Source organism: Alosa pseudoharengus, unplaced genomic scaffold, assembly GCF_046254945.1.
Source record: "Alosa pseudoharengus isolate Yale_2024_CS ecotype anadromous, Long Island Sound unplaced genomic scaffold, YU_APseudo_1.1 YU_APseudo_1.1_scf_18, whole genome shotgun sequence".
Lineage (NCBI taxonomy): Eukaryota > Metazoa > Chordata > Actinopteri > Clupeiformes > Clupeidae > Alosa > Alosa pseudoharengus.
In genome coordinates, this window is record NW_027468650.1 from 20,935,716 (window position 1) to 20,948,215 (window position 12,500).

Sequence of the window (12,500 nt, forward strand, 5' to 3'; positions counted from 1 at the left end):
CACACACACATACACACAGCCACACTCACTCACACACACACACACAGCCACACTCACTCACACACACACACACACACACACACACACACACTCACACACTCACACACGAGAGTACACATGCACATCAGCACACACTCAGTCAAACAGTTTAACATTGTATGCAACACTGTAAAAGACATCCAATCAGAACACTCATAGCATCCTCTTCACACACCTGCACCCTTGTTGACTTTTAATCTCTCACTCACACACTTGCTCTTTCTCACACCCTAGCAGACTTATCCCCTACCGCCCTCACTCACTCACCACCCTCTCAAGCATACTTCTATTGAAACTATGAGTACACAGATGTACTGTATATACACCAAAGTAGTACGGGCATAGGTGTGTGTGTGTGTGTGTGTGTGTGTGTGTGTACCATATATAGGGTTGGGTATCGTTTCAATTTGAACGATTCCGATTCCAATTCCGATTTCTTATTTCGATTCCGGTTCCTAACGATTCTCGATTCCGATTTTTTTTAAAGGCAGGGTCAAAAAAAGTTTAGGATATTTTAAATGAGCTAGCTAACCAACGGTCTTTCTCAGGGTATCTGCACATTTTCCAAGTGCAAATGTAAAGACTTTTAAGACCTTTTCAAGACATCTAAATGAAAAGTAAGACTATACCACGGCAAAAAGATATACAAGACTGTTTAATGCAATAGTTTTTTTTTCCTACTAATTTTAACCCCCACCCCATTTTGGATGTCTACAGAAGTTACCAAAAATATTTTGGCGAAAGAAAATAATTGTGTGTGAATTACCTTCACAGCTATAAATGCCCAATTTTAGGGTCTGGACTGCTTGCTTTTGAAGCTGGCTGTACTGTACATATTTGGTTTTGCTTACTGCTGAGGCTGTTCTTCACCTGTGTCTGTAGTAGCCTAGGGCTACTTGCCAAAGACATGTGCACTGGACTGGATTCCCTTAAATATTTTTTTCAAAGTTAACTAAGCTATTTACATATTTTAATAAGCCTACTTTATATAATTTACTATGTGCATCTATTGTCCAATATGCAGCACAGCAAATTAAAGTTAATCCACTACTTTACATTTTGCATACCAGTTGTATCTAAACCAACCAAAGCTTGACTGAAACATTGTAAAACCATTTACTTGTTTTAAATTAATTAAGAGACAGGTCCTCCTAGCATGATCCTGCTGAAAACTGCTGGTTTCATCTCAAGCACGCACGTATTATGAACGCACGTATTTTTATGTAGCAGTCGCCGACATTCAAAACATATGCGGTTATATTTCACAACTTTTGCTAAGTAGGCCTAGCCTACTGGGAAACGCTGGCAAGCAAGCTGCTGGCAGATATTACAGGTAGGCTATTATAACTTAGACAGATATTTTCTTCCCTAGGCTAGGCCAGCAACACACGCTGGAAAGATGCAAACAGATCAACTTAACATACCGGTATACAGTATTTCCTCCTGATTGCGAAGCACTGCACATAATTTCACCAGCAGTCTTCGCGTCCATAGTTTGTGAAACGATGCTGCGTCCGAGCAAAGACTTTAGATGCCAAGCGCAACTCCAAAAAGGAGAGCAAATAAACGTCCGGCTTGAGGCTGCGCCGGACGCCGGACAGGGCTTTTAAAATCCATATGTCCGTCCTAAATTCGAACATATGGCCAACCTATCGCTAACTGGCTTACCAACTCTTTCTCCCGCTCATTCTACCGTAGGCTCCCTCATTCCACGTAAGCTACCCTGTCTATCTCTCAGGCCTCAGCTACACCACGAAAACGCCAGGCATATTATTTTGTACATAGGCCTACTGTATTATTACCGTTTTCACACCTTTAACCAAACCCGTGAAAAACATCTTCACTCTGCAACCACTACACTTCCTCCCGTAGCCTAATAGCCTATCACTTATACAATTGCGTTTTAAATACATGAAACTGGATGGAGACATCACTCGCTCTCTTGCACTCGCTGGCGGTCCCATACGCACATTTAATACCTCTCTTTCGAAAATTCAGTTGTAGCCTATTTAAGACTTTTTAAGGATCCGCGGGAACCCTGCTTTCTGAATGAAATAGTCTGACCTTCTCCATGAATTTTAATTTAAACTATGCGCTTCTTCGTTGGTGTTCAGCCGTTTCTTCTTCCTGTCGGCAGACTGGGAATCGAAAGTAGGAATCGAAATTTAAACTTTTGAACGATTCCGGGAAAATCGCAAAGATAGTCCCGGTTCCAACCAATACTCGATATTCGATACCCAAGCCTAACCATATATACTGTATATATATATATATATATACTGTATATATATATATATATATATATATATATATATATATATATATATAAACACACTTACACAAGTACAGACTCTTGTGAACATGTGCTTTTCAACACACAAGCCCGATCTCAGTCAAGGAATACTACTCCTATAATGAGGGCGATGGCTCTTTGGCTATCCACGGCTATTCTGGTAATGGCTCATTTAGCTCTGACTGCTTAAAGCTAGTGACTGATCACAGAGCAGTAGAGCGCAGCACCATTACGGCACGCGACCCATCAGCCCCAAACCCTCCCCTACCCCCAGACCTGTTAGTGAAAGTACAGACCGGTGCAACATGCTCCATGCTAGAGCAGAGGGCAGCAGACCAGTAGCGCATGCTGTAAGTCAGAGGCAAGCAGTGAAATGTGTGCATGTCCAAAAGTGGACGTTGACCGTCCCTACATGTGACATTTATTGCTGCAGCCATTCTGTCTGACAGAGGTCATCCGGTTGGTGCAGACTCTTGTCTTGTTTTATGGCGCAGAGCTGGCCTACAGAGCTTGGTACACGCATACGCATACCAGAGTACCAGAGCACAGCACAGCACCGGTCACCACAGCGTATTACTGCAAAGCACAAGAATGGTCACTGTGCCACATTCTTTTGTTTATTTCTCTCGTTTTGCTATTCCTGTCTGCACCACCCCTCTCTCTCCCTCTGCCTATCTGAGCTTCAGACAACTGTTGCGTGTGGAGATGTTTGTGTGTGTTTGTGTGTGTGTGTGTGTGTGTGTTTGTGATGTGTGTCCGTGTGTGTGTGCATACTGCATGTACTTGCATGTGTGTGTGTGTGTGTGTGTGTGTGTGTGTGTGTGTGTTTACCGTTTAGTTCCATGAAAAGGACGCTTAGTGACCCTGCTGCAGCTGGCGGCTTCTGTAGTCTTCCTCAATTGCTGGCTCTCATCTAAGCTTTTCAACCCCCCCCTCTTTCTCTCTATCCATCTCTCTCTCTCTCCATTGATCAGTATTCCTGAGGTAGCGTTTCCTGTGTAAGTGGGGATCAGCACACACACACACACTCTCACACACACACACACACACACACACACACACACACACACACACACTCACACACACACACTCGCACACACACACACACACACACACACACACACACACACACACACACACACACACACACACACACCCCTCCTCTGGCCCAAACCCACAGCACACAGCTCATCTTTTGGCATCTGTTCTGACAGCCGGCCCCTCCTCCCTCTCTCTTTCCCCCCCTTCTCTTCCCTCCTCTCCTCCTCTCTTCCCTCCTCTCCTCCTCTCCTCCTCTCCTCCCCTATCCCTAACCCAGACAGGCAGGGCTGGGCCACGGCGTTGCTCTGATTAGTTGTAGCGCTGCAGCCTGTTATGATCAGAAGCGGAGCAGTGGCTCCATTGTTGTCAGACGGCCCTCTGTCTGTGCACTGCACATTTCTATGCTGATGTCTCTGTTTATGCCACAACCCAGCTATGCTACCATTTCAATCCACCTGTGCATCTGCCTGTTGTGTCTGGTCAACAGTGTGTCTGTGTCTGTAGTATGTTACTAAAAAAAAAAATACTTTAAAATACTTTTTTTTCAATTAGAGAATATATTAAGAGGAACCCTGAAAGTTCTGTATTGAAATATATGCCACGGGGTACTTTTAGGGTAAGGGTTAACATTTTAGTTGCCAGTGTTTAAGGGATCTGAGTAGGACCTCGAAGCATGATTCAGTGTTGACGCGGGTAAGAACCCAGAGTGTTGTGTAAACTTTTCTTCAGCTAGTCTCCTTCAAGTGTGTTTGAGCCAGTTAGCTGCAGTGTGTGATAGAAGTGTTGAGTTTGCTGTTGGTATATATATATACTATTATTAGTGTACACATGCTCTGGGCTCTCAATGATATGGGAGTGAGCATTTTACAAGCCATAATAACACACTTGCCGCTCTCGCAATAAAGATATCTTTTTTGGCCGTCCTGAGATATTCTTGCCATGTGTGTGTGTGTGTGTGTGTTGCTCATGATGCCAGGCCGAGAGCGGGCGGGCACCGGTCGCAGCCAAGCCTCTGTGTGTGCCCGCTCTTCCTGTGTGGCTGCCCTTCAGACGCTCGCACCAGTCTGCTGGCACGGCCCCTGTCCACCGTCAACCCCCCAGTGCCCTGCCACTGTCACTGCAGCCCACGCTTGTGGGCGTAGTGTGTGTGTGCCCGCTTGTCCAGAGGGCATGTCATCGGTCCTGTCCTCACACACACACACACACACACACACACACACACACACACACACAAACAGTCGACCACTTGACTTCCAGGAAAAAATATATTTACAGTTTGCTTGTACCTTTGACCATACAGGCCAATTGATATGGTTATGTTTTGCACGGTGCCCTCTATTTCTGGTACTCTCTAACTGAACGTGAAAAATTGACCATGGACCATTAAAATTGCTATAGATATTGACCTCATTCAACAGAATTGTGAACTACTGCATATTACCCATCTCTTCCAAAGTTTACACAGCGCTAATACATAGTGCTGTAAAGGGCATAGGCTGAAGGCCAAATAGTATAGACAGAGACTACTGTATGTATGTGGCATTTTGTGGTTGTTTTTTGTTTAAGTAAGTAAAATTATATTTCTGTCTAGTCAAAGTGCATCTTTAGCTAAAGTGTATGTGGATCTAATCCAGAGATGAACTGTATGGTGTTGCCAGGTGTAATGGACGCCTCGTTTAGCCTGATTGGTGGATCCTAGCCCAATGCCACCATTGCTTGGTCTGTTCTGGAATGTCCTCCCTGTTTGATTAGGACTTAGTGACTAACTCCACCATTGTTGGGTTTCTTGAAGGACTCTCTCTTTCTCTCTCTCAAACACACACACACACACACACACACACACACACACACACACACACACACACGCACTCACTCTCTAATGACAGGCTCTTTTGACTTCAGGATGCAGGGGAAATGGTGCGCTCCTTTGTCGGTGGCTTGGAACTGATTGTTAATCTTCTGAAGTCCAACAACGGAGAGGTGCTGGCCAGTGTGTGTGCCGCCATCGCCAATATCGCCAAAGACGAAGAGAACCTGGCAGTCATCACTGACCACGGAGTCGTGCCCATGCTGGCCAAACTCACCAACACAGTGAGTGCACACACACACACACACACACACACACACACAGGCAGAGGACGCATACATTTTAAGCACTTGATTTTGTATGTACACCATTGAAAAGGAAATTCCAAAAACAAAAGATCCAGATGCAATCATCTAGTCATGCAGCAGTTGGAGCTCTGTGAATTCTGAAAGGGCAAAGCATTTCTCAGAGATGTGCTGATGTCCAGTGATCTCAGAAACTGGGCTCAAATAGCTTTGTTCCCTCGTTTTAGAAAGCAATTATTTCATTGACATGTACTGTTTTTAAGTATGATTTCAAGTTGTTGAATTGTGTATTTGTCTTGTGATCGGCAAAGTAAGTGAGAGTCAGTTGAAAAGTGATGTAAGCAGACTACAGCACAATAGGAAAGATATTTGTATTGCAGTATGTGTTATAGTTTTAAGTACATGTGTACTTTCAATTGTTAATCCCTGCACAGCAAAACTGCTGGGTGACAGTTTCATAATAAATCATATACTGCTGCAGCAATATACTGCAATCCCCTGAAATGTACAAACACTTGTAGCAGAGTCATCAGTCAGCTTAAAGGAATGTTCCGGAGCAAAAACAACCTAGGGTCTATCTTCAGAAGCTAACAGGTTCCAAATGTTGTTTGAGAGCATAATTACATTAATTGGTGAAGTTTTGAGCAAGAATGTCATTTGCATTAAAACCAAATTGTCTTACAGTGAAAGCAAACCGGGCATTAAATTGCTAATCGCCTTGTTAGAGGAGAGTAGCCGACTCTCCTCTCGCGTTCATTGACTGTGTTTTGTGCTGCATTTGTTAATCGACTTGTGTCCCTTTTCCCTTCTTAAGATAGCTCTTGTTCTGCTGTAATCAAGCTTGTTGTGAACCCTCTGGGTCCGCTATCAGAGGCAGCTAGGTTTCTCTTCATCTTTATCCACTTGGCTTCCTTCAGAATCCTTGAATGCCCTAGAACCTAGAGTGGAATCACTCGCTTACACGCTTAGTATGTGTCGGGGACTTCACAGTGGAAGTAATTGGATTACAGCAAAACTGAAGAGAAATGTAGCTAGGTAGGTTAAGCCACTCAGAAAAAAAGTAGTTCAAAGTACTTTGCCAAAAAATCAAATTCACAATGTGCTGTACATGTGATGTAGAATTGCAGTTATTGCAAAACATAACTACTTGTTCACAGATCATACCTAAAACAAAAATGAAGATTCATACCAAAGATCCTTGATTACTAATAGTAGTCCACTTCAACCCTCTTTGTTGATATTGTATGTATTTTTCGATTTGTTTGATGATGTTGCAGGAGTAGAGAGTAAAAAGTGACATTGTTCTTGGCCTACATACTGTAGCTCATAAGTAAGAACATAAGTTTGGTAGGTGGAGCTAGTCTGTGATGTGTGTTGCTGAAGTATGGCCACAGTGATTCTTTCTCAGGCTATGATTTAGGAGGTTTATGCGTGAGGGCATTACTGTCTAAGCATTGATCAATGGCCACCCTTTTTGCACTACACAAAGGTCAAGTGTGTGGTGGCGACTAGCTGACCAATGTATTGTCAACAGGGCATGTGTTCACAGTGGTCTGAATAAAGACACACACATACACACACACAAACATAGATACACACACACACACACGTGTGAACTCTCGTTCGTGTGTATTTTAAATGTTGTGGTAAGTCGACGGTCCCGTAACTCAAACTGAAGCTGTCACAGCCATAAAAGGTTGCATTCAGCAGCTCTGTCTTTGCATCTCACCTCTTCTCAAAGCATTGACTAGCCACTAACACAGACAAGGTTACTGTAGAGTGTGAGTTTCCAACCCTTACCATCACATTCCATCGTGAGCGTACTGTAATCCTCTCTGATATTGACAGTGTATTAAAGTAATATAATAAAATGTCAAACAGTGAGAAAATGCGGAGCAGTACTGTAAAAAAATACTGAAACTATTTGTGAAGCTAAGCTATGATAAATTTTAGTCTAGCTGGCACACAGTGAGTGACATGAAAAAGCGAAAGTAAGACATTGAAAGGCAGACACAATGTGGTTGTTTTTGGTACAAAGAAGTGGAACTGACCCATTTTAAAATATTAAATCTTTTTTTTAGCATTTTTTACATCTCTACGATGGTAACCTGCCCAGAACAAGACATTTTAGGATGTCATTCTAGGCTTTGGCTTAGGCTTCTACATTCCTACGCACATATAAGTTGTGCAAAAAAATGAAGTTGTGCAGTTATTTTTTACGATCTGACAAATCATCCAACAGCCCATCTTATCAATAGCCACCCAGCCTATTCCTAGAATGCAGTAAAAATGAGCTATTCCTAGAATGCAGGTATTCTTAGAGTGGAGTTATTCACCAGCAGGGTGTTATGCCAGTGCACATCAGAGATCAATTATTCTGAGTTTAGCCAAGATATACACTGGGACCCAAACACACACACACACACACAAAATACACGTATGCTATACCCAGGCAAAGACTGGCCCAGAGCATGTTTTTTTCATATGTAGAGCAGATGTGTGCTTAAAAAAGTTAACACTTCCATCAATCATCCAAGACAAACATGCAGACACATCAGCCTATCTTACAGTTATGCTTCCGATCCTCAGCCATACAACCAACTAGACATGGAGCTGAGTAATTGGACAGATTTGCACATTACTAAATTACGTTAGAGGACCATGTTATAACTGCAAGGAGGAAATTGTACATCAAGGTCACCAAGGTTTCAAAAATCAACTGAAAGGCCTGGAAAGTTCTGAATTCACGCTTTTTTTCTCCTAAGCATCTGACACGTTGTTGTTGCCCTGCATTCTCATGCAGGTCTTGGGATGTGGCCCTGGGTGAGGTACTAATCTGTGTCCCATGGAGCGATGTGAGTTTTCCATGTGCATATGTGTAGTGAGTGCTTCCCCATCACTGAGGCAGCAGGCTGCTCCGTACTCAGGGGCCGGTGGAAGGATTCAGAGCTTTCATGTGAAGCTGATGTCTTTATCACCTGTGATTGGAGCGTGACAGATCATTCCGGAGCCTCATAACAGTAAACACTTTCCACTGACTGGGCTCAGCCACCGCTGGCAGTAACCCCTGACTGTCTACGGGCCCCAAACCTTCCACCGGCAGCAGAGATGTTGTTCTCTGGGCCCTACCTTACACTTGGAGCGAAGAGGTGCCAAGGTGAAGCAACTGTCTAGTTTTAGACTGACGCAACCGTCATTTTTCGTATCCAGGGCCCAGAGGTGCCCATGGGTGTGTTTGTTGGTAAAATAGGCACATTTACTCAATAATGAACAAAGCACGATAAATTGAACATGATGAAAATGATGTAATTTTTAACATTGTCACTAGTCACTATCACTGACACTGTGTCTTTATTTCTTTTGATTTTGGCTCGTTTTTTTTCTTTATGCCGATTGGACATTTAAGAGTGACGGGAGACCAATGGGGGAGAAAGATGGGGCTGGTATTGGGAAATGACTTAAAGTCATGCGTGTGTGTGTGTGTGTGTGTGTGTGTGTGTGTGTGACAGACGGACGATAAGTTGCGGCGTCACTTGGCGGAGGCCATCGCCCGCTGCTGCATGTGGGGCAGTAACCGCGTGGCATTCGGCGAGGCCGGCGCCGTGGCCCCCCTGGTGCGCTACCTGCGGAGCAAGGACCCCTCCGTCCACCAGGCTACTGCCCAGGCGCTCTTCCAGCTTTCCAAAGGCCCCAACAACTGCATCACCATGCACGAGAACGGCGTGGTCAAGGTACACACACACACACACACACACACACACACACACACATACGCCAGCATCTTCAACACACTGTTACATAATAACCCCAACCATTAATGTCCTGTAAACCTTTTTATAATGCTTCTTGATTCTTTGTGAAAGTTTTAGAATATCTTAATAGCATAGATTTAAAAAAAAAAAAATGGTATAAACTTCTTCACAATGCTCTGGCCATTAAATAGCCTTAGTTGCTGAAATGGCTTTAAATTAAACAAACAAACAAACAACTTTGTTCTTTGTTGTATGTTCTGAACACTCTGAATCTTTTTGGAAAGCTGGCAGCTCCCATCCCATCCTGGGCGGAATCAGGCTCTACACACACACTCACCCTCACCACATCTCGTATACCAACTGTGTCAATATGTGCTGGGATCATGTTGCAGAGCCTATACTCCCTACATTTCACAGACACAAGCACACACACACACACACACACACACAGTTATTCACACGACCATTACAAACAAATGGCTGAGAACAGTGTGGTCTACGTCATTACCATATAGCCACTCTGGCAAGCACATTCACTTGCTGATGAACCACAACAATTGAACAAAAAACGGGATTTTCTTGGTGGGACACCACTTACTCTTACACTGACGCACATACACAATCATACACTAAACCACTAACACACACACACACACACACACACATATAGACACACACACACAGGCTCACCACAGAGAACTTGTGGCAGTTTAAAATGCTGTATTTGTTGATTTTGGCAGATGCTCGTCTGGTGGCCTCTGCCATGCTGTTGGTTCCTTGTTCAGCTCCTCTCTATCAAACCGTATGCTAGTTGACCAGCTGAGGTCTAATGGCTCTCACTGTAATGCAGTGTGGCATTGGGGTAGTGTGTATCACACAGTGGGCCTCTCTCCTCCGTCATTGCCTCACCCTGTCAGTCCAGATGCCTGTGAGTGATAGAACACATTATACAGTGGCCCCTCGCCAGGCAGATAATGACTTAAAACATTTGTGTTTATCCACAACTGTGTGTTTTTCCATTATGTAGGTTGTCAGAGGGAATTACCAGTGCCACTTTTTCTAAACAAACTCTACTGAAGGATTTTTTTTTTTCTGTGGTTCAAAGTCGCGTTTGTCAAGGCTCCCAACTCAACCCTCCTCTCAGTTGGTCTGTGTGCCCACCCCTCACACAGTTCTTCTCTCCTCCCCTGCCTATGCATTCCGTTTTTTACTTTTCCTTTATCTCCTTCTCTCTCTCTCTCTCTCTCTCTCTCTCTCTCTGGCTATTTTTATTTCTATCCCTCTCTCTCTTCTTCCTGTGTCTGTTTGTCTGTCCATCTCTCACCATCAAAGGTCAACCGTGTCTCCCTCTTTGTAGAGGTGTGAGAACATCACTAATACTTTTTTAAAAGCCTGTGAAAGTATTTCCAGAGCGCTGACGCCCAATCTGACTCAACTCGACCCGACCAAACTGACCTGGTCAGCCCACCGGCCCCCGGCAAGGTCCCAGAACAAGGCCCGCGTTTCTCTTCGCAAAAGCAGCGTGAATGACCGGCTCGCTTCTCTCGCCACCCTGGGAACCAGCAGAGCAAACAGTGAGCTGTGTGTGTGTGTGTGTGTGTGTGTGTGTGTGTGTGTGTGTGTGTGTGTGTGTGTGTGTGTGTGTGTGTGTGTGTGTGTGTGTGCAGAGTGCCGCGCTCTTCCGCCCCGGGGGCCACGCATGCCATCGCCACGCTGCGCAGAAAAGCCCCAGCGCCCAGGGTAACCGTTGCCAAGCCAGCGGCGGCAAGAACTCTGGGGGCACAGAATGTGACTTTGGCCTGGATGAGAGAAAGAGAGAGAGAAAAGAGAGAAGAGGTAGAGGACAGGAAAGAGAGGAGGACCGGGTGAGCTAGGCAGTGGTTAAGGCGGATGGTGTGTGTGTGTGTGTGTGTGTGTGTGAGGTTGGGGGGGGTGGTCATTGCCCAGGTCAAGCTTCTGTTCTCATGAAAAGGTGTTGTTCTGCAGCGTAATTCTTTTCCTCTGCAGCCTTGATTTCAGGTTCCTGCTCCCGATGCGTACTCGCCTTTTTTGTCGAGGCCTTTTGCACATGTAAGTCAGCGAGCAATCAGGCAAATCTGGATTTGGGTCAAGCGGCAGGGAGGTATTTTGGCAAGCGTCCGCTCCAAGAAAACACCACTCACACTTGTGTCGGTATTAGCGAAAAATAGAGGCCCTCGTGTTTTCACAGGCTTTACAGCAGCGCTGGTGTCCAGAACGACAAACCCTATGGGGTTGGGGGGGGGGGGGGGTACTGTCTGCACCGCACTACTGCAGTCTACATCCCGAGAGAGTGAAAAAAAGAAAAGATTCCCTCCTCAAAAGGGAGAGAAGGACAAAAGGCTTAGTGTGTGTTATCAGATCCGACGTCAGGTTCTGAACCCATAACTCATTCCCACATCGTGTTTATGTTTCCCTGTGACGTTGACGAATGGATTTGAGCGTCTTTTCTTTTTTTTTCTTCCTTTTTTCTTTTTTTTTTTTGGTGCCGACCCATGCCCGCAAGCGACATGTCAGCAAACAGAGGCGGCAGCGATGTTTGGGGCCGGCAAAACGGGTTTGTTTGGCCGATACTGTAATCGAATCCCAATCTGTGCTCTTGCTTCCACAACTCCATTTTCACATGAGAAAACATGAAAACATTCGCAACCACACAGAGTTAAATAGATCCCTTTGCCCTCCCCCTCTCTCTCTCTCTCTTTTTCTCTCTCTCTTTCTCTCTGTTTCTCTCTATCTCTCTCTCTTTCTCCCTCTCTCACTTTCTCTCTTTCTGAATAGGAACTGTGATATAAATTATGAAGTGGTTCGCCGGTTGCAGCCAAATATTTTTTCCCATGTTCGTTTAATGGTGTGCCTCTGCTGGATTTGCCCTTGCTGTGTATGTGGTTGAGCACTGCCCATAATTGGAGGCTGGACCCGACATTGGGTGTTCCGAAAGAGTAATGTCCAATTTGCAAAAGTCGTTAAGCAACAGAATGTTTTTTTGTAGTGCAAGCCATGACAGCAAAACTGGACAGCTGGTTTTCCGTGTATTGCTGCGGGGTGTGATTGTTGTGTGTATTTGTGTGTGTGTGTGTGTGTGTGTGTGTGTGTTTGTGTGTGTGTGTGTGTGTTTGTATTTGTTTTGCTTTCTCAGTCTAGAGAACAGCGTGGTGGCCTTATTAACACTGCGTCATGTGGCCGTGTACAGTAGCCTGCATCTGACCCCCGCTAAAGAGCTTATTCGGCCAAAGCCCCATTTGACC

At 44.8% G+C, this 12,500-nt stretch overlaps 1 protein-coding gene across 1 annotated transcript in view; it reads left to right on the forward strand.

The window, feature by feature from the left end:
* Nucleotides 1–12,500, forward strand: part of odad2 (outer dynein arm docking complex subunit 2) — a 59,428-nt gene that overhangs the window by 36,615 nt on the left and 10,313 nt on the right. The window contains exons 9-10 of the mRNA XM_076291296.1: nucleotides 5,276–5,464; nucleotides 8,995–9,216. Of these exons, the coding sequence (XP_076147411.1) occupies nucleotides 5,276–5,464; nucleotides 8,995–9,216 (411 nt within the window). The remainder of the gene's footprint in view (nucleotides 1–5,275; nucleotides 5,465–8,994; nucleotides 9,217–12,500) is intronic.